We start from the raw sequence: 27,614 nt of genomic DNA, 5'->3' as shown, positions 1-27,614 counted from the left end.
GGTCTTTTCACCACTTTGGTTTGTATGGTGCACACAAACCTAAAACAATGTAGGAGAATATAGGATTCATACCCACAATCATTGGTAATTGGCATACATATTGGTAGTTAACTCTCCACAACAAATATTGTACCTTATTCCTAAAATAGCACTGAATAATGCATCTATGTAATCAGTAATGCTAAGATCCCCACCAGTTATATAATGCTCATCACAATACAAACATCACTCATACATCATCAAGACTTAAAACCTTTATTTCCTTCTCATGAATTGACAAAATATTAACCCTGATTCCTTTACAATCTTCAAATTTACATACCATCACAAAGACTAATTCAATTCAAACATAAAAGAATAGTTCTTTACGGGATGTCTTGTCTCAGGATTTATAGCCTGCAATGCCAAAAATACATTCCATTTGTTCAGTCGATACACCAAAGAATGTCTCTCACACAGAAAACTACTCCAAAGGGAAACCATTCATACTGGCATTTTTAGGCAGAGACATCCACACAAGTATACCTTCTTTCACAGAAACAGACAATATTATGAAACAATGGAGTCAATACAAGGCAGTATCTTACTTCTACTGTAACTTGATGTAAACATTCACAAACCTAATTTACCTCTTGATTCACAAAGACTGACACTGAAAATATGGTGAATAATACTTTTACTGACACTATATGGAATTAGAAATCAAACACATCAGTCATGAATGTCAGGATGTTCAAAATTATCAAAACATTAAATTACAAATCTAGATTCCTGAAAGTATTAATTATCTGTTTATGTATCACTTAAATTAACTTAAATAAATACACATTGCATCACACCAGGGCCTAGATTTTCGAAGCTCTCTTAGCGCTAAGATAGTCGTAAGTGCTATACCTTAACATTAACTTATGACTATCTTAACACTAAGAGAGCTGAAAATCTAGGCCCAGGACTTATAGTCAGTAGATCAAACAGTGATGAAGACTCACTGGTACAAAATAACATACATCTGTCAGCATTCCGCAGAAAATGACCAGCATATAGCTTTAAATCGAAATGACATTTCACCTACTGACAGGGATACAAAAAGTCTAACATAAAAATATGTAGGGTTGGTTTCTATCTTGGTATCATACGGTTGTATCTTGTGTATTATGGGCTTGTGTTGTACACTGACGGGGTCTGTAATGACATCTGAGTATGCAGACACTGGGATGAAAATGTACATTGGATAATGGAGTGGTATCTTGTGCAGACTTCACCATGGGGGCTGCATGGGCTGTGGATTCTGGAGGTAGGACATCACAACTGCCGATATTGACAACCTGAAATGGGTTCACAACATCACTGGCCATGTTAATCTAACAAAGTTTGGTGAAGAATCAGTCGGTTGGTTTGGTTGGTGTTAAATGCCACACCCAGCAATATCCAGCAACATGGCTTGGGTCTGGACCAAACAATCCAGTGATCAACAGCATGAGCATCGATCTAAGCAACTGGGATATGATGACATGTCAGCGAGCATGACCAGTCCAATCCTGTTAGTCGTCTTTTATAACAAGCATGGGTTACTGAAGACCAATTCTAACCCGAATCTTCACGGGTCAAAGGAATCCATCAAAACCTACAAGGACACTGACTGGTACCATCAGTACACAGGGTACTTAAGCATGCTTCAGTGACTGTTGACCAGTGATACAAATTGCTGCTGAACTGAAAAAGACACATTTCTGAATGGTCTCCATATCTGTTATCCTCAAACTTCACACTGCAGAAACAGCACAAATCTATGGTTTACTTAATTAAAAATGACCCCAAACAACATTAACAAAGTATATGATGTTCTAACATGTGAGAAACATACTTTAATAACAAGGATGCCTATCTATCTTCTGAAATGTACATTGTGTTCAGTTTTACAAAAATGTATTGGCACAGGTTACTTCATATTAAATCAACTCTAATATCTTCTAAATATGCATTTCATATTCACAACAATACTTACATAAAACTGCTCAACATTTGTTTTGTATCTTCAGACGTCCGAGAGTTGGCAAAACTGATGAAGGAACAATACACTGCAACCCAGGCACACCATTTCAGCTGAAAGTGGTTACAAAACTTGCATCAATACACATTCCATAACATTGTAGAGATGCCAACCCTGAATCAATGAAAGCGGAGTCCTGCCTTGCTAAAACCAATTCCCCGTTTGACGATGGGGATCTGGGGGGTTCCCCTATGAAATCTTTGATTTAGCCTGGGGGCCTCCCCTATGAAATCTTTAGATTTAGCCTGGAAATATGCAATTTCTGGGCATACTTAACCAGATAATTCTTAAATCAAACGAACATATTTACTAAAATTCTTTCAAACATTCTAAATTTATTAACATATTTGTATTTTCTAAAAAATCAGAGTTTCTTAAAGACAAATCAGAGAGTGGATTTTGTATTTGAAAATCGGAGTAACTCCTCCAAAATCGGAGTGGTTGGCATCTCTGAGTCATTATATATATGCCACCTATACAGCAGCTACCTGCAAATACTCAAGTATGGACCAGACAAGCCAATGACTGACACTGTGAGCAACCTCTTACTGTTAAGATAAGAGTGAGTGACTGAAGTTTACACTGCTTTTAGCAATATCACAACAGGGGACAACAGAAATGGGCTTCACACATTGTACCCATGTGGAGAATCGAACCTTGGCCTTTGGCGTGACGAGAGAACACTTTACCCACCAGGCTACCCCACCACCCCTGTTGGGATAAGAGGTGAGGTAAAATTGGGTTTTACGTCGTGCTTGAGAATATTTCGCTCATATGACGACGTGCATGCATGTGTATGTGCGGTTACTTGTACTAGCCCAGACTTAAGCTGGTTTTATAGTGCTAGCCCACTGAGATACCATGCCGCAGTGAAGCATGAATACCCCACTCAGACACATTATACTGACTCCAAGCCGACCAGTCCTTGTTGTACCCATTAATGACGAGTGCCAGGCAGGGACCAACAAGTATCATATTTGAACGTCTTTTTGGTATGACGCGGTCGGGGATCGAACCCGCGACCTTCCGCTCTCCGGGCGGACGCTCTAACCACTACACCACGGAGGCGGTCGTTGGGATAAGATGAAGTGCAACCAACAAGTCAAGTCTATATGTAGCATGTATGTCATTTCTTACAGCTAGCAATGAGCAAAGGTTCCTGGGAACCCAATCAAACTTGGAATTCACAATAAAGTAAGTTAAGAAAAAAAGAAAATGATTTATATTGAGTATACACAAGTTTAAGTAACAGAAGTCTGAATGGATTAAACAGGCTATATGTACCAAATAAAGAGGAATGTGAACATATGTTTATTATCTTGAATTGTTGTAAACAAATATCAACTGATTTCAAAACAACTTGAAAACACTAATCCTCCTTTACGAGACAATCAGCGATTGACAGCACGAGCAATGTTCAACACAATCAGGGCATGTCGACATACAATCTTGTCACAGGGCTCTTCACACTACTTGGGAGCCAGACTCTTCCCCTGATGCCAAATGGGCTGAAGGCTCAACTTGCCACGAGTCCATTACCTTCATCATGAGTCCACACATGCTGAAGATCATGCCCAACAGGTTCATGTAGTCCGGTGTAGGATCTTCTGATGGAGTTCCTGATGCAGGGGGCTTGTATCTGAACGTAAGCAAAGTGATAAACATGAAGAAATGGTAACCTGAGCCTTTATTTTCGAAGCTCTCTTAACGCTAAGATAGTCGTAAGTACCATACATTAACATTAACTTATGACTATCTTAGCGCTAAGACTAAAAGAGCTTCGAAAATCTAGGCCCTGATGAATAGATGATAACCATGATAACACTGGCTTCTTATCTTAGCATTTAGTTAGTATTTTGCAACTTGTCCATAAGCAAGAAAAGATAAACAGTTTTCTCTTCAATTCGCCTCCTCTAGGACGATGACTGCAACCAGTCTACTCTGTTAACCTATCGAGTTTTGCCATTTAGAGCTCTATGCAACAATTTGCTTTGAGAATCAGGCATGTATACAACAATTGATGCACTGTCCCTTTAAACATGTTTAGGAAGTCCTTAATTGCTTTTAAGAACACTGAGGTGAAAATATTAACAAATGTGAAACATATAACTTAATTTCTACAATTTGCTTAGATATTCAACATCTGCTGTACACAACTGTTAACATGGGTAAATTTTGTCCTAAAATCTGGGCCGTATGTATGTTTAGTGGCCCCACTGAGGTACTGAAAATCTTATTCATATGTTTGGAACATTATCATGTATCATTAGTGTTATTTCAAGTTTTAACTTCACTGGTCATGAGGATTCTAAGAAGATCATTAGTATCATTATGTCTACAAGAGAATGAATTTACCAAAGTGGAATTCAATTGCAAACAGATGGTTATGAACTGAAAATAAAAGCAGACCATAAACTCGAAATAAAAAGAGAAACATAGCTCCAACTGTTTGTTAGTATGACTAGACCAAGTTAATAATCATGCATTGAACACCGTAGTAGCAGTACCAGGGCACATGCACATGATACAGATGGACATCGCCCAATATCATAGTCAGGGTTTCATTTACCTCACAATCTTATTTGGTCTCCTGGGGTCGTTGACATTATTAGTTCCTACGGTTGACATGGTTAGTGTTTTGTTAAAAACAACTACGGGTGGCCCTTTACACTAGATGAAAAATGTTCGGACATTCATTGAAGCCCTTTTCAATATTCACTGGTCGTGTCACGACGTAAAACCGGCTTACTGACGGACCAATCAACCGGACTCTTCCATACGCTATTTGTAATGTATCAAAACTTGGATGATCATCCTGAAACGAACATGGATGCAGCGGGAACTGATTACTTGTTTTACGTGCTATAAACTGAAAAAACGAAATACATTTTAAGCGAACTTCAACGAGATTCAGGGTTTTTTCCCCCTATAGATTAGAAGTAATATGAAATAATTTTGAAAAGTACCTTAATTTCCTCTAAGAAACCCTGATTTATGTTGATTCACCGTACGTTTATCGAGATCTGTGGGCGAACTCCCCACAAGAAATGCACAGGTATCTTTTTGTTGTTACTAATTAAATCAGTTAGAACAATTAAAGATTAACTGTAGTGACATATAAATACAGGAACTTCACAGTCTTATCAAAACAGTATTGTACCCGGATAGTTTTCTGCATGAAGAGAACATGTGAATAAGATTTAGATATATAAACAATCTTTATGTAAATGCTGTAATACAAAAGCAGCACTGTGGTTATAATTTATCAATAATTTTAATCCAAAGAAATTGCTTTACAGTACATGAAATATTAAACATAATTAGCGGGGAAAGCACTAAAACTTTTATTACTCTAACCTACACTGTAACTTCGAAAAAAGATATTTGAGATAAACTAGTATCAATTATAAATTAGCATCGCTTTCCATGTTTCTTGTTTACCTTTTTACTTCTGACTTAATGTGTTATTTATTAATTTTATTTCCAAGTCCATATTCGTTTGTAATTTGTTTTGAGCGCCTATCGTGCAGTTGACTTTTGGATCGCCCCATTATGTGTTCCGGATTTTAGGTCGAAGCTCTTTGGATTTAGAGATAGAATCATTGTATATTCTCCAACCAAACACACATGTTGAGTAAATATTTAATTATGTCCGTCTTGTCTTGTTTAAAATTAAATGAAAACATGCTAGGAAGATAGACGCTTATATAAGAATAGCTTATTTATTAGTATACCATTAGATAAGCACGCAAACACGAGAAATACATATAGACGTAACTTGAGACTTTGGTTTGTACCTATATGACAGCGATGGCCGCTCAAGAAGTCGACGCAGGCGGGATGAGTGAAAATGAGGAAGAGGTTAGTACACCGAATCTAAACTGATTTGTATTTTGACTTTTCCGTATCTAATTGTGATGCACCAGAGATGATCTTGGGATGCTATGATCTGTCAACTTTCACTCTGTTTTGTAACTGACAGCAGTCGTGTTGTCTGACAGCTATCGACTGGGGCTGTCACCAACGAAACAATTGTTGTCAACGGAGAATCGAAAACAACATCACGAATAAAAAGCAACAGCTTAGATTATGTGCAACGTATCAGTCATGTTGCTTAGTGATCTATAACAGTTTTGCAAGTATATTCGTACTTGCATGGTAGCTGTCTCTTACAGTTTCTAGGAGAGGAAGGGTAGAGGAGCAACAGCCCTCCTCGACCCTCCCCCTACCCAACCACCACCCCCACCCCACTCACGCCAGCTATACGTTTGACAAAAATCATGCAAAATATGCACATTTCATGGTGATTGTCAATGTCATCTGTTTATTCTTAATCAGCTACAAATATTTTATATCAATGCCTTGTCCAATTTATCTTGATGTACGTCTTTTTGTGTGGCATGGCATATCAATGCATATATGTTCATGTAAAAGTATCTAAGTTAAATATGTTTTGGATGCTTTTGAAATATTTGCTCTTCTGTCTCTAATTACTGATTATTGAGAACTATAGGAGAAGTACTTTTCAGCAAAAATTACTAAAACATCTGAATGAAATCAACACATTTCATGTCAGTAGTGAGTGCTGACATATGTAGGCTTAGATTACCAACAAAATGTCATTGTGAACATACTCTAGGAGCCACCCATGAATAAAGACCTAAAGTACTGTCGGAAATAGAAAAAAACTGTCTTTTCACATTTATCTCTACAATTTATGGTAGTGGTAGGGAGATAGGAAATGTTAAAAAAGGACTTTACTGAGGAGAGATTAGTGCAGAAATGATCAATGCGGGTTTTTTAGAGTCCAAAGCGACTTATTTGGAACACACCATGGCTTTATGCAAATTAGTGTGCGATGATATTTTAGGCCTACCTTTAGAATACAGCGGATTAATTCAAGGGATTGGGGTTAGGGTTAGGGCTAGGGTTAGGGTTAGGGTTAGGGCTGAGGGTTTAGGGTTTAGGGTTTAGGGTTAGGGTTAGGACCTAATCCAATATAGCAGGTACATGACCGTGTAATACGTGAGTACCATTTGTTGTTTTTCCTTTTGCATTTTAATACTTTTTTCACACAAAACGGGAAACCAAAAACGTCCGAAAGTACATTATGAAATGGGTTAATGTAGAAATTTTGGGCTAATGGAAATTGGTCTGGAATTTGCACTCAAGCCTCTTTCACACGCAAACATAAATTTTGTAAAGTAATGATTCGAGGCTAACTCACCCGAAAGTGCGTCACTACACATGCTCATGTCTCCCTCGTTCCTTAGTGCGATCCACATTATCCTTACAGTGTTCCCTACATCACTTTTCTGTCACAAAATCACCCGATTTATATAAAAGCCAGCCATTCATGCATGCACCGTGAAATCTACGCCTGACGCTCGACGTCAACAACCCTTTTCAGTTTGAGGCATATCGGCTCATTCCACGCCACACGTTAATTTGTAGATTACGGAATGGGACGAGTGTGCCAAATGGCATCGGATCCATTCGACAATTGTCCGGAGAATAAAATCACGCGAGACACCAAGTCTACCCGGTAGTATTAGTAATTGTCCGTGACCTATTCGACTCTTTCCGCTTCATTTCCGTGGCGTCACAGGAATGACTCGATAAATTTGCACATTGTGCAACAGTGTGGACGTAGCTCAGTCGGTATGGCTGTCGAGCTAACAATCGAAGATAACGCGGGTTCAGCGTCCGACGGGTTCTCACAAACTGGTTGCTTGTCTTAATGACAGCTTAACGGCAGATCGATGCTTCACGAAAGTTGTGGTGCTGTATTCTAAAGGTGCTCCATATTTTATTACAAAGGACACTTTTTAATGCCCATTTTGAAATTAGACTTTACCTTTTATTATATACGAAGCTGAAAGAAAAATATTACTTTCATGCTGAAGATGTCAACTATAAAAGAGACAAATAGGAGGGGTCACATCAAAAGCAAAACCAGGGCGGGTGTATCTTTGGTTGGGGTTGGAGATGAAGATAAGATAATCCTTTGGGGGAATTATACTGTGCCAATTTACAAATACATCCAGTCTTCACCTATGGGTGGTCATGCCACCTATAGCTTTTGAGACATTTAATTGCTATCTATAGGCATGATCTCTTTTACATATCTCTTTTTTATGGAAGAAAGACCGTAGCAATCATTCATATTCTTTGAGATGACCCCTTGTTTTGGTACATCGATTTTATGAGTAAACATGCTTTTCTGGATATACTTCTAAGTTTTGCCCGATCCCACTGAAACATGCTTTCTGGATATACTTTCACGCATCCCACTGAATGCCAAGTTAGGCCGAAGTGGTTTATTTCGACATATACTACTTGCAGGTGTGTAAATTATAGGGATACAGAGTAACAGCCTAAAAACAGGGTTTTTTCTATTTCCAACAGGACTTCTGGTGTTTTCTGAGTAAGTTTAAAATTATTTCATCACAACAGTTTATTTACAACTTTATCGTTTACACAATTTTCATACCAGCAACTTCCTACGTAGTCTGTCTCACAGTCCCTGAATCACATTATTTTCCCTACTGCCTAGCCCTCTCTGCAGTGCTAAAGCCCTAAATGAAGCAAGTCTATATTTCCTCCTCTGATCTGCCTTGGGCCCCTTTTCAATTTAAATGGGTTTGTTTGTTACTGTCAAAATTATTTGTATTCAGAGACTAAGCATTAGTCTACTTCCCACGAGACCACTTGGTCTGTCACACATGATGACAGAGTGATTAGCATCTTATGAACATACATGTTCATTAATATAGACATATTATGGTCACCACCATGGGATTTACTGCCAGTAACTTTGGATTTCGGAACCTTTCTTTGAAATGGTGAGACTGATACCCGCACAACTCACTCCAAGTATCAGGAAAGAGTGACTGGCCATAAGTATCAAAGCTGTGTTTGATTGGCAAGTTGTCTCTAATGATAAGGATCATAGGGAAGTGTTTCATTGGCAACTAATGTCTTTCCCTTAGGATCATACATGTCTGTTTGGCCTGCTTGTGATGTCTTACTCTTCGGATCATTGACTGGCAAACAGTGTCAGTGGGGAAGAGCCATCATCAAGTTCTGAAGTTCCACTACAAATGCAGTACAAAATCTAGAAAGACACAATACAGAAACAGAACGTACAAGGTACTAAAAGGCGACTATGACGCAGTTGCAGGAAATAAAGTGGGGAGAGGAGATGAAGGATCTGGACACCGGGGGAGCTTGGAAGTTTTTCAAGGACAAGATATCCCTGGCAATGGAGAGTCATATCCCGCAAGTTAGAGCAAATCCAGGAACTAGAAATAAAAATTGGATGTGCAAAGAAACGTATAGAGCAACAATGGAGAAAAACAGAGCATATTCCCGGTATAGAGCTTCGGGAAAGAGTCTGACTACAGGGAATATGCTAGAGCCAGAAATAGTGTCAAGAAAATGTGCAGGCAGGCTAAGAGAAGTTTTGAACAGAAGCTAGCCATGGAAGTAAAAGACAATCCAAAAGCCTTCTATGCATATACAAACAGCAAAATGAAAACAAGAGAAGCTGTAGCAGATTTGACAAATACAGACGGAACAACATCCACTACAGACAAGGAAAAAGCTAGCACGCTGAATCAATTCTTCACAAGTGTCTTCACAATAGAAAACAAGGAAAACATACCAAACTTCCAAGACAGAAGCAAAGGAGCATCCACGCTGTCCTGTGTTTTCTCTGAGGACATTATTAAGAAAAAGCTGAAATCCTTAAAACAGAATAAATCACCAGGACTTGACGGCATACACCCCTTTAGTGTTGAAAGAAACGGCACCAGTAATCTGCAAGTCACTACAGATACTGTTCACCAAGTCAATGGAGGAATGCAAGGGTCCGCACGACTGGAAAGACGCATGTGTGACACCACTCTTCAAGAAAGGCTGTAGGGATTCATCAGGTAACTACCGCACTGTAAGCTTGACTAGTGTTGTATGCAAAACCATGGAGTCTATCGTCAGGGAAGCTATTATGGAACACCTAGAAAGCAACAAGCTAATATCTTCAAACCAACATGGATTTGTGCAGGGGCGATCATGTGTCACCAATCTGTTATCCGCTCTAGATGATTGGACTGAACTGTTAGACTGGAAAAACTGTGGATGCAATTTACTTGGACTTTGCAAAAGCATTCGACACTGTTCCCCATGCTAGAGTAATCAGGAAAATGGAAGGATACGGTATAAAGGGAAACCTGTTGAAATGGACAGCTTCCTTCCTGGACACAAGACGTCAGTGTGTTAAAGTGAACGGCGAAACCTCATCGTGGAATGCAGTCTCCAGCGGAGTTCCCCAAGGAAGTGTACTCGGCCCAGTTCTCTTCATTATTTACGTAAACGACCTTCCAGATGTAATTCAATCGAATTCCCATATGTTTGCGGACGCCACCAAAATGTACAGTGTGTAATCACCAAACAGAAGCACAATTCTACAAAAGGACTTAGTAAGTCTATCCAACTGGTCATCTGATTGGCAACTACGCTTCAACGCAGGCAAATGCTAATCACTTCACATGGGGAAATAAAATCACAGGCATGCATATTCCATGCCAAGTCCGGACGGTGATGTTGATCTAGAGGCTACAGAACTGGAGAAGGATCTTGGTGTTAACATGGACTCTGAACTGAAATTTTCTAAGCACGTCGAAATCCAAGTAAACACGGCAAACAGAATTCTAGGACTGATACAGAGATCCTACGATTACCTTGACGAGTCTTCACTACGGACACTTTTTACATCACTTGTGCGTCCGCATCTTGAATATGCAAATTCAGCATGGTCTCCTAGATTTGAAAAAGTCAAAGACCTAACAGAGAGCGTACAAAGAAGAGAGACGAGGATGCTGCCACACCTAAGGGACCTAACCTACGAGGAAAGACTGGCAAAACTACACATCCCTAGCCTGAGATACAGAAGGCTGAGAGGCGACATGATGGAAATGTACAAACTCACCCATGGAAGATACTCCAAAAGAAGAAGTCAATGTCAACAAGAGGGCACAGCTACAGAATAGAACTGAAGCAATGCAAAACATCATGAGGCTGAACTTCTTCACTTTTCGCGCACCAAGGATTTGGAACACTCTACCGAAAGCAAGTAGCAGAAGCCTGGGAAGGGAAGACTGGACAAGCATTGGAAGAGCTACAGGTACAAACTGGACTTGTCACCTATCACCACAACAGTCCCTACCAGCTACCAAGACAACGACGGTAACATCGAGGATGAGAGCCAGGATCAGCTACAGGCAGAATTGCCTACCTATGCAAGCTGAAGAGGATATGTGTGTGTGTGTGTGTGTGTGTGTGTGTGTTGTGCGTGCGTGCGTGCGTGTGCTATACAAAATCTCTAAACTGATTCTGCAGATATACGATGGGTCAGTTCGATAATAATGATACCATTTTTGTTAATACTAATTTATTCCATGACTATTGCATATTGGTATTTCTGTTATATATCTATATATGTGATTGGTTCATTTGATATAAAGATGAACATTTTGAAACACTGACATAGTTTGAAAGAATAACTTTTGCTGATGTAACAAAATATTGGTCTGTTCAAGAACATAGCATATCAGATAAATCAAAAGTCAAAATATGTTTACGGTCAGCTTAATCACAAAGAGAAGACACATACAGCCATCTAAATTGTTAGATTCAACTGTAAGGCCCTCAGTAAATGTTAAATGAGTCACTGATGTTGATGAGAAAACACAATTGTTATTAAAAGTATTGTAAATTCTGGGACGTACCCTGTCAAGTTTTCTGTCTACATTCTGACCTGAAAATGTGAAATAGATTGTATTTGACCAAGCAGTGTCATTTACGGTGGCAGCATAAAATTCACATACATCAAGTGTTTGTTGATCATGTTGATGCTGAAACCATGATATTATTTATGATATTTAATAAATGGAAATACATTTTATTTATATCCAGGTACTGTTATATTTGGTAGTATAATATTTACATGCATCGAGTGTTTGTTGATGCAAAACCCATGATATTACTTTTAATAATAATATAATCAATAATTTACGAAAAGTTTAACTTTACTGAAACTTTACAGCTAGCCTGATGTATTTCATAGCAGTTTGTATATATCTTAAACAAAAGATTTTGTTTAAGATGGGGTATGTAGAGAGTAAGTTATGCTCATTTTATAAAAATGCACCAGAAAGCGGAATTCATCTCTTTTACGATTGTCAAAAATCTAAAACATATGGAATCAATTTTCCAATTGGATAAGAACAAAAACAGATATCACATTGAATATTGATAAGAAGAAAATCTTATTTGGATTCTCTGATAAAAGGAAGGATGTCCTTAATCTCCTGATAACAGTTGTCAAATTTACTCTTTTTAAAATAGGAATATATACTTGTACACCAAGTTTCGATACGATCAGAAATGAAATAAGTAAAGTTTACAATATCGAGAGAACACATGCCATCTCTTCTTGTAATTTTACCAAATTTGTTGGATTTTGGTCTGATTGTCACCAATTGTTTGATTAATACTAACGTACAACCGACCGGGTATTTCCCTACAATGTCATTTGTTATAATATGCTTGCCAAACTCTGTATATTTGACTGTTACTTGATGTCATGGTTTTGTACCTAAAAAAAAGATGAATATAAATTATTATTTTTAAAAATTAAAAAAGTTTGTATATATGATTGATCACTCACGATGTGCCGGTCATCAATGAGACATTTGTGTTTCAGATATGCACAAAAAGTGCTGTTGTTCATTATGTGCATTCCCTGCTACTAGTGAATTGTGAACAGTATCATAATAAAGGACAGTATTAACATGAATACCTAGCTGTAAACTGTACTTTGATCTGAATGAATTCATCACATTACCACCTAACATTGAATGACTTGTTTGTCAACATTATGTCTGGCCAAGAACATCTCTGATTTTGCATGTTGGGTGACATCGTATCATGCATCGTATTACATATTGTATCACATGTCGTTTCACACATCGCATCACAGTAATAATCACCGGAGACTTATTTAGTCATATTAATACAGGCATATCAAATAAGTAAACAATGACATTCTTACTTTGAACTTCTAATTATTATTTATTATGTCATTATGTTTTGGCTCATCACAGTGATTAAATTGATAAGGGACAATTTCTTCACATAGTACTGTGGAGCAAACCCACTTCACATATAAGAGATGGTAGGCCACCTCGCATACACGTATTGTCTTTGATTGATTACTATGATGGTTATTTGTGTAGATTGTTAAATCTTTTTCTATTTGTTTCAGACATTTGAAGATGCTACAGATAATTTCATCCTGTAAGTATTAAAATATTAGATAAAAGTGAAAGCAGTATAGATACTGAAATGTTTGCAATTTGTGTTATACATTAACTATTTTGTTTAGCCATTGCATAAGTACTGCTTGAAGCACCCTTAAATCTGACTCACTCACTTACTTGCCATGCCTGTTCACATTACAGCTTTACATTATTTGAGCTGGCCTGTTACCCACTGTCCCTACACAGTGTCATGGCTTGTTACCGAGTGTCCTAGTAGATAGGTACACAGTGTCATGGCTTGTTACCCAGTGTCCTAGTAGATAGGTACACAGTGTCATGGCTTGTTACCCAGTGTCCTAGTAGATAGGTACACAGTGTCATGGCTTGTTACCCAGTGTCCTAGTAGATAGGTACACAGTCATGGCTCATGGCTTGTTACACAGTGTCATGGCTTGTTACCCAGTAGATAGTAGATAGGTACACAGTGTCATGGCTTGTTACCCAGTGTCCTAGTAGATAGGTACACAGTGTCATGGCTTGTTACCCAGTGTCCTAGTAGATAGGTACACAGTGTCATGGCTTGTTACCCAGTGTCCTAGTAGATAAGATGGTACACAGTGTCATGGCTTGTTACCCAGTGTCCTAGTAGATAGGTACACAGTGTCATGGCTTGTTACCCAGTGTCCTAGTAGATAGGTACACAGTGTCATGGCTTGTTACCCAGTGTCCTAGTAGATAGGTACACAGTGTCATGGCTTGTTACCCAGTGTCCTAGTAGATAGGTACATAGTGTCATGGCTTGTTACAGTGTCCTAGTCATGGCTTGTTACCCAGTGTCCTAGTAGATAGGTACACAGTATCATGGCTTGTTACCCAGTGTCCTAGTAGATAGGTAGGTACACAGTGTCATGGCTTGTTACCCAGTGTCCTAGTAGATAGGTACACAGTGTCATGGCTTGTTACCCAGTGTCCTAGTAGATAGGTACACAGTGTCATGGCTTGTTACCCAGTGTCCTAGTAGATAGGTACACAGTGTCATGGCTTGTTACCCAGTGTCCTAGTAGATAGGTACACAGTGTCATGGCTTGTTACCCAGTGTCCTAGTAGATAGGTACACAGTGTCATGGCTTGTACACAGTGTCATAGTAGATTACACAGTGTCATGGCCCAGTGTCCTAGTAGATAGGTACACAGTGTCATGGCTTGTTACCCAGTGTCCTAGTAGATAGGTACACAGTGTCATGGCTTGTTACCCAGTGTCCTAGTAGATAGGTACACTGTATCATGGCTTGTTACCCAGTGTCCTAGTAGATAGGTACACAGTGTCATGGCTTGTTACCCAGTGTCCTAGTAGATAGGTACACAGTGTCATGGCTTGTTACCCAGTGTCCTAGTAGATAGGTACACAGTGTCATGGCTTGTTACCCAGTGTCCTATTAGATAGGTACACAGTGTCATGGCTTGTTACCCCTTGTCAGTGTGTTGTACCACTGGTGATGTTCTTTGCCATGATATTGCTGTAATATTACTCAGGTTCTAACATAGAAAGATTGTCATATTACAACTTAATCATTTCTAACAACGATACTTATTCTGTTTATTCAGTGAAGCATTTGCTTGATGTCACCTGGCTAAATTATTTTGAATAAAACCACCACATGAAACACCAGCTGACACGGAATGACATCAGGTTACAATGGTGGTATTGTGTCGGATTATATGAACCTACAGATGTAGCCAGCTGTACACACATACACCATCTGCATCCATTTCTCCATCAGGCATGCTAGATCTGTTAAGCCTTGTTGTGACATACTGGAAATACCTATCATACGGATTATCATGATAGTGGTAAGGTGTCCCAAATATTACGAGGGCCGAGATACTTCGACATAAATCCAATTATCTCTAGTGAAATTGTGATCATTTAGTTTTTTGTTTGGGGCACAAAGATATTCAAGTTGTCTTCAGTGCCACATGTGGCTGTGCAGAGTTGCCTTACTTGGGTATGATAGAAAACAACAACTGTCGGTTCAAATCCATATATTTCCCGATATTGTGTCTAGGTTTGTCTGCACCATACCTGCACTGTGCTCATCAGTTTTTCCATAGTGGCAAATGTCTAACCAGCATTGCTGGGCTTTCCTCCCACTGTAAGCTGACACTTTGTTATATACTCCCCATCATAGGTTTACACTCACAAGTGTAAATGTAGCCACTTACTTCAGTCAACTGTTCTGAACTAGATTTTGTAAAATAATCCATACAGTTTAAAGGTACTGTTTATACATGAGCTGATGTATTGTAAAACATAATTTGTGACTTTGAAAAGTTTATTGTCATGTGTTCAATATATGATGAAACTCGGTGAAAAAATGGCGATTTTTATCAAAACTTTATACCAAAGCGCAGCTGTACATATGCACGATATTTGCACATGCTTTTCAGCGATTTGATGCATGATCCTTGTGCAATTAATCTGCATAAGGTTTGAAAATGTTTCCCCCATGTTAGTGGAGAAATTCATCTTCGTTGTAACCATATGTACATACATAACTTATAGTGATTGTTTTATGCGACTCTAAACTTTTGATGGGTAGTATATAACAGGTTGAAGCAAAGTTAAAAGCAACTGACTCTTAGATCATCTTTTTGTACTTTGACTAGCTGTAGATTGATTTAAAGACCTGGAGGTCTAATGACCCATTATCATTATACAGTCCCAGCCAATGGATCCATATTGCAGCTGTAATGAGGGTCATGCGCTTTTTCAGACTCTACCCACCTTTGAAATTGATCTTTTGAAAAACTAGTCGTCAGCGTTAGCAGCGTGTTCTGCTTGAATAAAACTAAAATTTTTACTACCGACGTATTTACATATTCTTTCAGTATTTGGTTCCAATTAATTACAAATGAAGCATTACAGCCATAAATGCTGTTGGTCAAATAGGACTACTTCGTTGAATTTTGTACTTATCCCTGAGCAGGGACGGTGGGGTGGCCTAGAGGTTAAAGTGTTCGCTCGTCATGCCAATGACCCCGGGTTCGATTACCCACATGGGTACAATGTGTGAAGCCTATTTCTGGTGTTCCTCGACATGATATTACTGGAATATTGCTAAAGGCGGCGTAAAACTACACTCATACTCACTCCTGAGCACAATGTATTACTCTCTGGCTAGAGTTTTAGTTTGAATTGTAATGTTTGGGCTTCTCAGCTCAGGTCCACTGGCCGTGGGAAGCTCTATAATTACTCAGTCAGATAAAAAATATATGTCCCCCAATCAAAACTTATATGACAGACTGCTTCCAACCATTCTTTCAGAAGCAAGAAATTGATGTAACTTCCAATGTCTGTGAGTGTTTGGATTGTGGAAGACCAGTCTGACCTGGAAGCCTTACACCTTCAGTGAGAGAGATCTTGAAACTATCAGTCCTATTGAATCAGGATTATATCGACGTTATCCCACAGTAATTCGCCTGTAACTGCCAAGAGAACACAGCGAGCCTGAGACATGTACGACTGCACCCTCTCGTCCCTCCAAGGGCACACTGTAGCCAACTACACAGTGTATAGTATTTATGAAGTATTGATTCCAGTGGGGCGGTTCTTCCACTGAGGTGCAGCATGCCCATCTGCTTCATTGCTGACTTGGCTGCAAGGTTACGATGGAGTGTTCTGGGGACCACATGTAAGATCTTGTGTTGGAAGTATTCTTTTTGGGATATTGGACGATTGGCTCTTGTGTGTTCCCATGGAAATTGTTGTTCCACTGTTTCGTTGTGATGCGTTTTTGTAACTTTATACGGTCTGAATTGATGATAGTGCGTGCCGAGAAAATTTGGATGATTGAAGCATAGGGCTTCTTATCGTAGATGAGATAGATCATAATTTCTTGGATTTAAGCAGGGTTTATGATGGCTGAGTATTGTAATTTGTTGTATGAAAGTAGTATTCTGTATCATGTCAGAAAGTTATTTCAATGCAACTTTCAACAGCTGTTGTCCTTTAATGTTGTGATAAAAACAGGTGCAAACTTTGATGGACATGATTAGTGTTAAAGTCATCGGTTTATCATACTGTGTAACTCATAGTGTATCATCATCATCATCATCATCATCATCATCATCGTCATCATCATCCAGCACTCTTATGTTTGAAAGAGATACCACCTACTATAAATAAATCTTGAAAATACATTGTCAAAAATACTTCTCTCAACAAATTTGTGTGAACAGAATTTACAAAATTATTTAGTTTCCAATGTAGAAGCTAGAATCCGCCAGTGACCTCTCACATTGTTATGTGCATGTAATGAATTCCAGCAAGTTGCCGGTACCACATCCTTTATGTTCTCGGGGGACTTCATCTGGTTGTAGCCAGCTCATCAAGATAGGGTTTGCAGAATCAATTTGTTGATTAACTCTATTCAGTCAAAAGCAAATGAAGCAACATGATTGCCCTATATATTGAAGCACTTGAAAACATGCAGCACTTGTCCATAACAGGAACAATAAGTTTGACAGTAGGGTGTTAGAATTGACCGCGGAAGCCAACGATTGAACTTTGTGCCATTTTGTTGTCAACAGTTATTCAATTTTACAGATTTTGCCATAATTTTTGTGCCAAATACTTTTTTTTGTCTTTTTGTTCAACGATAGAAAGATATTTTGGTGATCCTGGACATGCTGTAAGTGTGTTTACGGACTACATTTTAGAACCTCCCTTTTTCCCAGTGCTGATTTACTGTTTAGTCTTTGCTTGAGTGATGATTTGAAATTAATAGTTTTGCATCTTTATGTTAATCATGTTCAGGTTTAGTGAAAATGCATCAGTTTCAGTATTAAGAATTAATAGTGGTTGATATATATATTTTTTTATATTTACATCTAGGGAAACTCATGATGGTTAACTTATTAACATGTGTTTTCCACAGTGATCTTGTAATTTTCATGCTTCAAAAATATTACCGTGATTGCAGGGACAGACAATATATTTTGTCCTTTTTGTAAATCAGTGATAAAGCTTTCATGGACATATACATGATATATATTTTTATTTATAAAATGAGTTTCTTGAACCCGTACATAGTATTATCATGATTGAAATTTAGGCCTCATAACAAACTGTCACTCATTCAAGAAATATGACATGATGTAAGTGTGGGTGATACAAGTTTGGCTCTTGGCGGTGATAATGTTTATGGTGAAGTACTGATGTGCAGGTTATTCCTGCTTGGTGTGGTCAAATAGTTTGCAAACATAGGATTCCAATATGTGACAATAGAGAAGTTGTGTAGACAACTATTCTATTGTGCTGGAGTGTCATAATGTCGGCAATGGCCTAATTTGATTCGATCTGCTTATTGCTTGACCTGACAGTTGTTTGTGACATTGAAACCTGCGTCATCCTGAAAGGCAACAGGTGTCAGGAACATCCCAGCAACTGAAGCTGCCAACAGCAGGGAGTCAGGTGACAGATGGGTCATTTTGCTTGTTTATCCAAAAGTGTGTGAATGTCTTTCGGATGATTTGGATACAGACTTATCTTATGCTGAGGTGTATTTTTGTCATCCTGTCGTTGGCCAAACGTGTTGATGAATATGTACGTACTCTACTGCTTTCCTCTGATCACTGCTCTTTACCATGTATACTATGATGTCTGTTCTGTACTCTGAATCATCTGATGTCTTCTCTGTATCATGTCTGCTCTTTTCTGTGATGACTGCTAGGGGTGGTGGGATAGCCTAGTGGTTTAAACGCTTGCTTGTCACGCAGAAGATTTGGGTGTGATTCCCCAATGGGTACAATGTGTGAAGCCCACAATGTGCTGAAGCCCAGTTTTGATGTGCCCCACCATGACTGCTCTGGAATGTCTGCTGGAATATTGCTGTAAATTCTTTCCTGTAATCTATGCTTAAAACTATGATGACTGCTCTTTCTGTGATGACTGCTCTGTGCTGTAATGACTGCTCTGTACTGTCTTTTCTGTGACATGTCCACTCTTTTCTGTAATCTATGCTCTTTCTTGTAATCTATGCTCTTTTCTTTTTCTGTTGTAATGTCTGCTCTTGTCTTTTGCTCTTTCCTGTAATGTCTGCTCTTTTCTGTGACATCTGCTCTTTCCTGTAATGTCTGCTCTTTTCTGTGATGACTGCTCTTTCCTGTAATGTCTGCTCTTTTCTGTGACATCTGCTCTTTCCTGTAATGTCTGCTCTTTTCTGTGACATCTGCTCTTTCCTGTAATGTCTGCTCTTTTCTGTGACATCTGCTCTTTCCTGTAATGTCTGCTCTTTTCTGTAATGTCTGCTCTTTCCTGTAATGTCTGCTCTTTTCTGTGGCATCTGCTCTTTCCTGTAATGTCTGCTCTTTTCTGTGACATCTGCTCTTTTCTGTAATGTCTGCTCTTGTCTGTGATGTCTGCTCTTTTCTGTGACGTCTGCTCTTTCCTGTAATGTCTGCTCTTTTCTGTGACATCTGCTCTTACCTCTAATGTCTGCTCTTTTCTGTAATGTCTGCTAAGGCTGTAACGAATCACTCGCATATTCGGTGAATTGAACCGTAGCCCTTCATGAATTCAATTCGTTATTCGTGGTCCCCAGAACCGAATATTAACGAATATTTACGTTTTTTTAAGGGAGCATGTTTTACTTGAACCCTTGTACTTTTGAAGTGAGATATGCAGTAATGGAATATGTACTGTGATGCAGTAGCTCATGTTAGTTTGCCAAGGCCATTGGTACTGTCAATTATAACTATTAGATACCAAATTTGAGTGTCATGAGATGACTGGTTATTGCTGTGACAAATCAAAACTGTCAACATCTGTTCCATATTGTACATCAATCACTTAACTACAATATTGTATTCCTGAATAATTATTGCTATTTTCATGACCTACGTGATGATTGCTATTTTCCTAATGTCTGCTCTTCTCTGTGATGTCTGCTCTTTTCTGTGACATCTGCTTTTTCCTGTAATGTTTGCTCTGTACTGTAATGTCTGCTCTTGTCTGTGATGTTTGCTCTTTTCTGTTGTAATGTCTGCTCTTGTCTGTGATGTCTTTTCTTTTCTGTGATGATTGCTATTTTCTGTGATGATTGCTATTTTTTGTGATGACTGCTGTCCTGTGATGTCAGCTCTTTTCTGTGATGTTTGCTCTTTTTTGTAATGTCTGCTCTTCTCTGTGATGTTTGCTCTTTTCTGTGATGTTTGCTCTTTTCTGTGACGTTTGCTCTTTTTTGTAATGTCGGCTCTTCTCTGTGATGTCAGCTCTTTTCTGTGATGTTTGCTCTTTTCTGTGATGTTTGCTCTTTTCTGTGATGTTTGCTCTTTTTGTGATGTTTGCTCTTTTCTGTGATTATTGCTATTTTCTGTGATGATTGCGATTTTCTGTAATGCCTGCTCTTTTCTGTGGTGACTGGTCTTTGCTGTGATAACTCTCTGTATCATGCTTATTGTGATAATTATTCTTAGATGTGACAGTATTTCATTACAAGTGTTCATGTACACACTTACTGCATAAGGGTGGTAAGACTTCATAAATTGACTTGTATGTTTCGCACACTAAGTTTTGTGTAGTGTTGTGCTGAGGATTGGTATATGATGATAAACTGATGTTCTTATAACTTTCTCTTGGAATAATAATGATAAACTTATAACATATATTCAGCTGTGTTTCATTAGTCTAAAGGAATGTCACACAAATAGGGAACTGTGATGATAATAACATCACTGTAAGGGGTAAAATGTTAAAAATATCACATTAAGAAATGAAATATTATTTACTACCAGAGAAGTATGTTACCAAGTGTGGATTCAAGAAATTGAAGGTGATTCATGGAATTTTTTGGGAATAATTAGTCCCATTTGAAAGGATTTCAGAAGGTACCAGTGAATGTCTGTGTGTCTTTGTGATTTAAACGGTTGCCATTGATTTCCAAGTGTGTCAGTATCCCTACTCAACATGTTTGTCTTCCTGGTGGTCGATTGAAGAGGCAGTGGAGGACTGTGGACAGCTAGTTGAGCATGTCAGTGCAGCTCAGTGTTATCATAGCATTGATTAGTTATAGTAATAGACGACATTGTTGATAATGTGTGACAGTGAAGTGCAGTCAGATTTCTGTTATTTATGTGTAACATTTGAAGTGCAGTCAGATTTCTTTTATTAATGTGTGACATTTGAAGTGCAGTCAGATTTCTGTAATTTATGTGACATGTGAAGTGAAGTCAGATTTCTGTTATTTATGTGACATTTGATCTTGCAATCTTGTGATTTACAACCTGCATTGGCGGTGCATGTTCAAAATGGCTGATGCAGGTTGCTTTTAGTAAAAGGCTAGACCCGATGCAGGTAACAATAAAACCTCCAGCATCTTATAGCTGTCATTGTGTGTTTTATTGGATAGTAAGTGGCTGGAAATAACAATAGCAGTAATCATATCATTGAGATTTTTAAACAGAGGTGAGGCAAAATTGAAACAATCATTCATGATTATCATCATGGGATCTGGTTCTGTTGAATGTATCTGATACTGAGTACTTGTTATAAAAATTGCTAAACAAGTATTTAGAATCAGTCACATTGTTTTGAGGTGCAACCAAAATTTTGATGGTGCAACCAAACCTATAAGCCAGGTTGCACTCGGTGCAGGAGCTGTAAAAAAAAGAAAATTAAATTTTAAAAAGCGCAGCCTGTAATGCTGGTCACATATCCCAGGACTTTATTGAACCAAGTTGGATATAGCATTAAAGCTGTATGCAGAAGGTCGATCAATTAAACAAATATAAGTGTCTCAATGTAACAAACAGCGTGATGATGCTCAGGTGACGATAAAATACAAATGCCATCATTGGTTTGTCCTAAATCATCCCTGGCCAAGTGAGTTGTCTGAAATACCCCAAAGTAACCAGTGTCGTATAACACAAGTGATCCTTTTGTTGTGTGGTATTATTGCTATAATTTGGATTGGGTAATAACACGATCGTGTTGGCGTTCGTGATGAGGCTGCTACTAGTCCGTTGGGAGATGCTGCTCATGTTACACACATTTGTGTGTGAGGTTGATATGTTGTATCCTGCTCATGTTACACACATTTGTGTGTGAGGTTGATATGTTGTATCCTGCTCATGTTACACACATTTGTGTGTGAGGTTGATATGTTGTATCCTGCTCATGTTCCACACATTTGTGTGTGAGGTTGATATGTTGTATCCTGCTCATGTTCCACACATTTGTGTGTGAGGTTGATATGTTGTATCCTGCTCATGTTCCACACATTTGTGTGTGAGGTTGATATGTTGTATCCTGCTCATGTTCCACACATTTGTGTGTGAGGTTGATATGTTGTATCCTGCTCATGTTACACACATTTGTGTGTGAGGTTGATATGTTGTATCCTGCTCATGTTACACACATTTGTGTGTGAGGTTGATATGTTGTATCCTGCTCACTGTGAGTGCACATTTGAGATGATTGTTTTCAGAATTTCAGTTCGGTTTGTTGTTGAATGATTGGAATTGTTACTTGTGGCTGTAAATGGTCCTGTAGTTTTTCTAAATGATTTGCTTGGGGTTTTTTTCACCCCTTTGAAAATGTTTGGTTGGAACTGCTCTTGAGCAATCCATGGTTATTGTGCACCTGTGAAGATTTGGGTTTGAATTGTTTTTTAGCAACCCATGCATGTCGTAGAAGGTGACTAACATGATCAGGTGGTCATGCTTGCTGACTTGGTTGACACATGACATTGTATCCCAATCACATCAATCTATGTTCATGCTGTTGATCACTGGATTGACTGGTCCAGACTTGATTAGTTACCGACTGCGGCCATATAGCTGGAATATTGCAGAGTGCCACAGCAAACCAACCATGCTTGTTGTGAGAGGGATTGGGTGGTTGTACTTGGTTCATGCATATTATCACACACCTATTGCTTAAATCGGTGCTCAGTGTGTCAATCATTGGCTTGTCTGGTCCACACTCATATATTTCTGAGTCACCATCATAAAGCTGGAATATTGCAGTAAACATGGTATAAGCTGTGGTAGATGGTATTATTAGGAGAATAAGTAGTAAACATGCATGTTCTCTTGCTCGTAGTGATGTTCACAATCTGTTTTGTTTTTGTATAAGTGCAATGAAGCTGTTCAACATGTTTGTCTTTGAAGAATTTTTTTTATATAACCTAGGATTAGGATGCTGTTCTTTATATCAAACACTAGTTTATCTATAGACAGGCATCGATGACAGGATAATATTGTTGGTCATGCTTTCAGTCATTGCTTGCTTGTTCCGGTGTTGATTCTTTGGCTTCTATGATATTGCTTGAATATCACTGACCCTTGGATTTAATACCTCACTCTCTCTCTCTTGCTTGCTCACTCACTCACTCACTCACTCATACCCTCCCTCACTCACTCACACCCTCACTCACTCACTCACTTCATCTCATGTAGCATTGTTGTTTCAAACCAAATCTTCACCAGTAGAATTTTATCTGTCATTTTTGTAGACTGTAGGAAAATCAATACAGTAGAATGACATTTCCAGTATCAATAGCATCTGTCTGCTTTCAAAGAAAAGATTTACTAATCTCGATGGTGTGTTTGTGTATGGCAGTACCAGACTACAAGAATAATGCAGTGGTTTAGGGTTTCAGTCTAAATGTCAGAAACCTCTTCCCATTTACTGATTTGTGGGTGTTTACCAGACAAAAAGTTTCGATATCTGTGAAGCCCAAATGGCGTTATCATACTTATGGGAGTTAGGGTTCCTCTGACAATAAAATAGCTTTGGTCTACAGATGGTCTAAAGCAGTGAAGCCATGAATCTTAGACTAAAAGTTAAATTGTCGAAGAGTGTTGTATATCAAAGAAAATGCAGTTTTTTGAGGGAAAGATGTAAATTATGAATGTGTTTATATTGATTTGTTGACTTGCTAAAAAAATGGCACCTAGCATGTATATTTTATTGTGTTATATAGTATCAAATGTTGAACACACATGAAACTTTTATGTAAAACTGTTCCCATGGTGAATGAGTTTCATTTATGACTCAATAGTGAACTGTGAACTTGCTGTTATAGTTTACATGGCTTTTTCCTTTTTCATTTGAACAAAAAAAGGAGTAATTAATATATTAGAAATATCAAGTTTAGAAAAAGCTAAATGCCCTTGTAGACAAGCATAGATCTTCTGTGTATAGTCAAGACACTTAAAACACTGTTTTGAGCATCTTGCACTGTACATGTGGGAATCGTGATCTTTTGTAAAGCCTAGGTTAAAACCCAGTGTTAGTAATGATCACTCCTTGCATCCTAGTCATATAGTCAGTCAAACTTGATGGGCTAGATAATATACCTTCTTCTGGGAGGTTGTTAGGGAAATGCAAATATTTATGCACTGTTGCCTCCCTTCGGCATGGCAGGTGCCTACCGTACATTACCGTAGATAAACTGACCCCATAGATAAGCCGATCCCCAAACTTGACCCTTAAAATCAGTGTCAAAATAGTATGTTTCGTACATAAGCCGATCCCCCGCGATGGGGTCCTAATCGTGGCAAACACAGACCACAGACAGCTGGCAGTTACCGATAATTATAACTTTGGTCCACATTATTCAAAGAATTCACAATCATATTGCATCTACTCACTCATAGAAATGAAGTGTAGTTGACAGAAAATGGATAATATATTTTGTTTCGCTAAATATCATACTAATTGTAGCTGGACAATCACATGTCAACAAACTGGCTTGCTTATTTTACCCCATTCCATGTGCGTACAACTTTCGCTTTACCACGTTCATGAGGGTCCGCATAACCTTAGTGTTGATTATATATATTTTACATTTATAGAGCAAAACCTGTAATTAAAATTACACAATTCTAGGATATATTTCTTTGGGTTGAATAATAGTATTCTGTATTATATTTTACTGATGACTGTGTCAGAATTCATCCCGTTATATTATTGTGCATGTTTGAACTTGATCACCAGGAAACGTGTGATTGCTATTTCCGGCTCAAATACACACAGTAATCTTAATCCCTGCAAATAGTACAATGCCCAGCAAAAGCAACTTAGAGCTTAAAAGGTAAATAATCTTGTCTAGTGATGTTTAATTGCAAATTTGACGTCTGTACTGACAAAGTCGTCTTCTGTTGTTTGTTAACGCAAAGTGATACGATGTTGTTTTCTTACCCTTTGAAAATAGTTAGACGAAAGCGTAACCCATAGATAAGCCGACCCCCTTCTACAGACTGCTTTTCATGGCCCTCAAAATTCGGCTTATCTACGGTAATATATGGTTGTTATCTTTGGTAAGTCCATAGCATCAGTTGTCATATTCACCCTGATTGTTATTTTTAGTATGTCAGCACCATACCTGTGCTTGAGGGTTTCAAAGTGAAAGGAAAAGTAGAACATTTGTGCTTTCATGTGTCATGATCAGTAATTGTGTAATTTTGGTGGACATAAGTAACAAAAATGAGTGAGACATAGTGTTATGCATTTACTAGTTGTACACCCAGTAACCTGAAAAATTTCCAAAATATATTATTGTTTCATACGCTTTGGTCTGTTAGGAGATTTCCATGTATTCACGTAGACACGTGAAGATCCGGGTTAGAATTTATCTACAAGATCAGGTGATCTGTCTTGCTGACTTGCTTAGCGCATGTCATTGTATCCCAATTGCATTGATCGATGCTCATGCTGTTGATCACTGGATTGTCTGGTCCAGACTTGATTATTTACAGAGTGCTGCCATAGAGCTGGAATATTGCTGAGTGTGGTGTAAAACTTAAACTCACTCACTCCATGTATTCAGGTTAGCTGCGGAAAGTTATATATGTTTTATTTAGGCTATTGTCACAGGCATTACTGTCACATCAGCTGTAGGTAACGGTTAAAGCCATGATTGTGAACTTGAGCTGATAATGGAATAAGCAATTCAGCTTTTCATCCATGGCATTTTGGATCTCAACCTAGCTGTGCACAACTTTTTGATATGAGTGATGGATGTGGTGATTGTAATTAGATTCAGATATTTCTTGCCAGATCCCCTGATCCACACATCCATTGATTCTAGACAGGTTTGTGGGGGTGTACTCATTACACACAGTTTGAAAACCAGGCTGCAAATTCAGAGAAATTGAAGATTTTAGTCTTGTCTACAAAATGTCATTTTCTGCTACATTGGATTTTTTCGGAAGTGGTGCGCACAATCAGATAATCATGTAACTAGACCCATCAGTCAATTGCAGCATTTTACACAATGAACACGGGGAGTTCCCAGGCCAGATTAGGTTCCCAGTACCTCATTACCTTAAGTGACTACTAAGATGAGTATTGAATGGCCACAATGGAAGTGGGTGGGTGAGTGTCAGTGATTGCTGATTAAACATGGTGAAGGATAAAACACTCAAGCACTAAAGGACAAAACTCGGTGTCTGTGTTTGGAATTAGCCATGAATGTGTTTGTCTTTCCCTTGATGTTAAAGATTTGGGAGATCCTGAGATTCAAGTATCTGTAGATGTTAACCCCATACGAGGTCTTTAAGGCCGGACCCATGAGGGTCTGGGTTAGAATTGATCTTCAGTAACCCATGCTTGTTGTAAAAAGCGACTAACGAATCGGTGGTCAGGCTCGCTGACTTGGTTGACACATGTCATCGGTTCCCAATTGCGCAGATCAATGCTCATGATGTTGATCACTGGATGGCTGGTCCAGACTCAATTATTTACAGACCGCCACCATTATAGCTGGAATATTTGCTGAGTGCAGCGTAAAACTAAACTCACTCACTCATTCTTTAAGGCCAAATATGGCCTTATGGCCTTACAGTCGAATGTATTGAATACTTCCTTTCAGTGATTATAGAGACAAATATGAGCAATTCTAAAATAAAATTGTGCAGATTTTATAGAAGATCCTTAACACTTTTTTAAACCTAAAAATATCTTCAAGACACTTAATGTATAACATATAGACCTATAACCATCAGTCAGTGTCCTAGAAAATGAACTGATCTTCCATCATTAATAATTTACAAGTATAGCATGGTTGGAGAATTTCATGTTATTAAAGTTGAGCATGTTAAAAACAGCTTGGAGCATGTGATTTGATCAACATCTGCCTCTCATATCCATAACTGTACCGAGATGAGCACGCAGCAGCAATCAATAACTTTAAAGCTTTCATTATTATCACTGGTTCTGATGGAGGTTAAATAACAAG

General features: G+C 38.4%; 2 protein-coding genes across 2 annotated transcripts in view; one reads left to right on the top strand and one right to left on the bottom strand.

Moving 5' to 3' along the window:
* Nucleotides 1–241: 241 nt before the first annotated feature.
* Nucleotides 242–4,819, bottom strand: LOC124285874 (PAT complex subunit Asterix-like). Its single transcript, XM_046722154.1, has 4 exons — nucleotides 4,620–4,819; nucleotides 3,590–3,689; nucleotides 2,006–2,103; nucleotides 242–1,325 (listed from the first exon to the last, which is right to left on the bottom strand). The coding sequence occupies exons 1-4, from the start codon at nucleotides 4,676–4,678 to the stop codon at nucleotides 1,259–1,261; spliced, it is 324 nt and encodes a 107-aa protein (XP_046578110.1). The 5' UTR covers nucleotides 4,679–4,819; the 3' UTR covers nucleotides 242–1,258.
* Nucleotides 4,820–5,857: 1,038 nt separating this feature from the next.
* LOC124285875 (tetratricopeptide repeat protein 39B-like) overlaps nucleotides 5,858–27,614 on the top strand; it is an 86,103-nt gene continuing 64,346 nt past the window's right edge. Inside the window, exons 1-2 of the mRNA XM_046722155.1 lie at nucleotides 5,858–5,911; nucleotides 13,377–13,408. Coding sequence (XP_046578111.1) covers nucleotides 5,861–5,911; nucleotides 13,377–13,408 — 83 coding nt within the window. The 5' untranslated portion in view covers nucleotides 5,858–5,860. The remainder of the gene's footprint in view (nucleotides 5,912–13,376; nucleotides 13,409–27,614) is intronic.

This window comes from Haliotis rubra, unplaced genomic scaffold (genome assembly GCF_003918875.1).
Source record: "Haliotis rubra isolate DU_JTF1 unplaced genomic scaffold, ASM391887v1 Scf37, whole genome shotgun sequence".
NCBI lineage: Eukaryota > Metazoa > Mollusca > Gastropoda > Lepetellida > Haliotidae > Haliotis > Haliotis rubra.
The sequence above is the reverse complement of the archived record's forward strand: the minus strand, read 5'-3'. Positions and strand labels throughout refer to the sequence as shown.

Coding starts and splice junctions, on each gene's coding strand:
- LOC124285874 (XM_046722154.1), bottom strand. CDS start 4,678: ATGTCAACCGTAGGAACTAATAATGTCAACGACCCCAGGAGACCAAAT. Junction 2,104..3,589: donor TGTGTGGACTCATGATGAAG/GTAATGGACTCG, acceptor AACCACTTTCAG/CTGAAATGGTGTGCCTGGGT. Junction 1,326..2,005: donor CAAATGTTGAGCAGTTTTAT/GTAAGTATTGTT, acceptor AACCCATTTCAG/GTTGTCAATATCGGCAGTTG.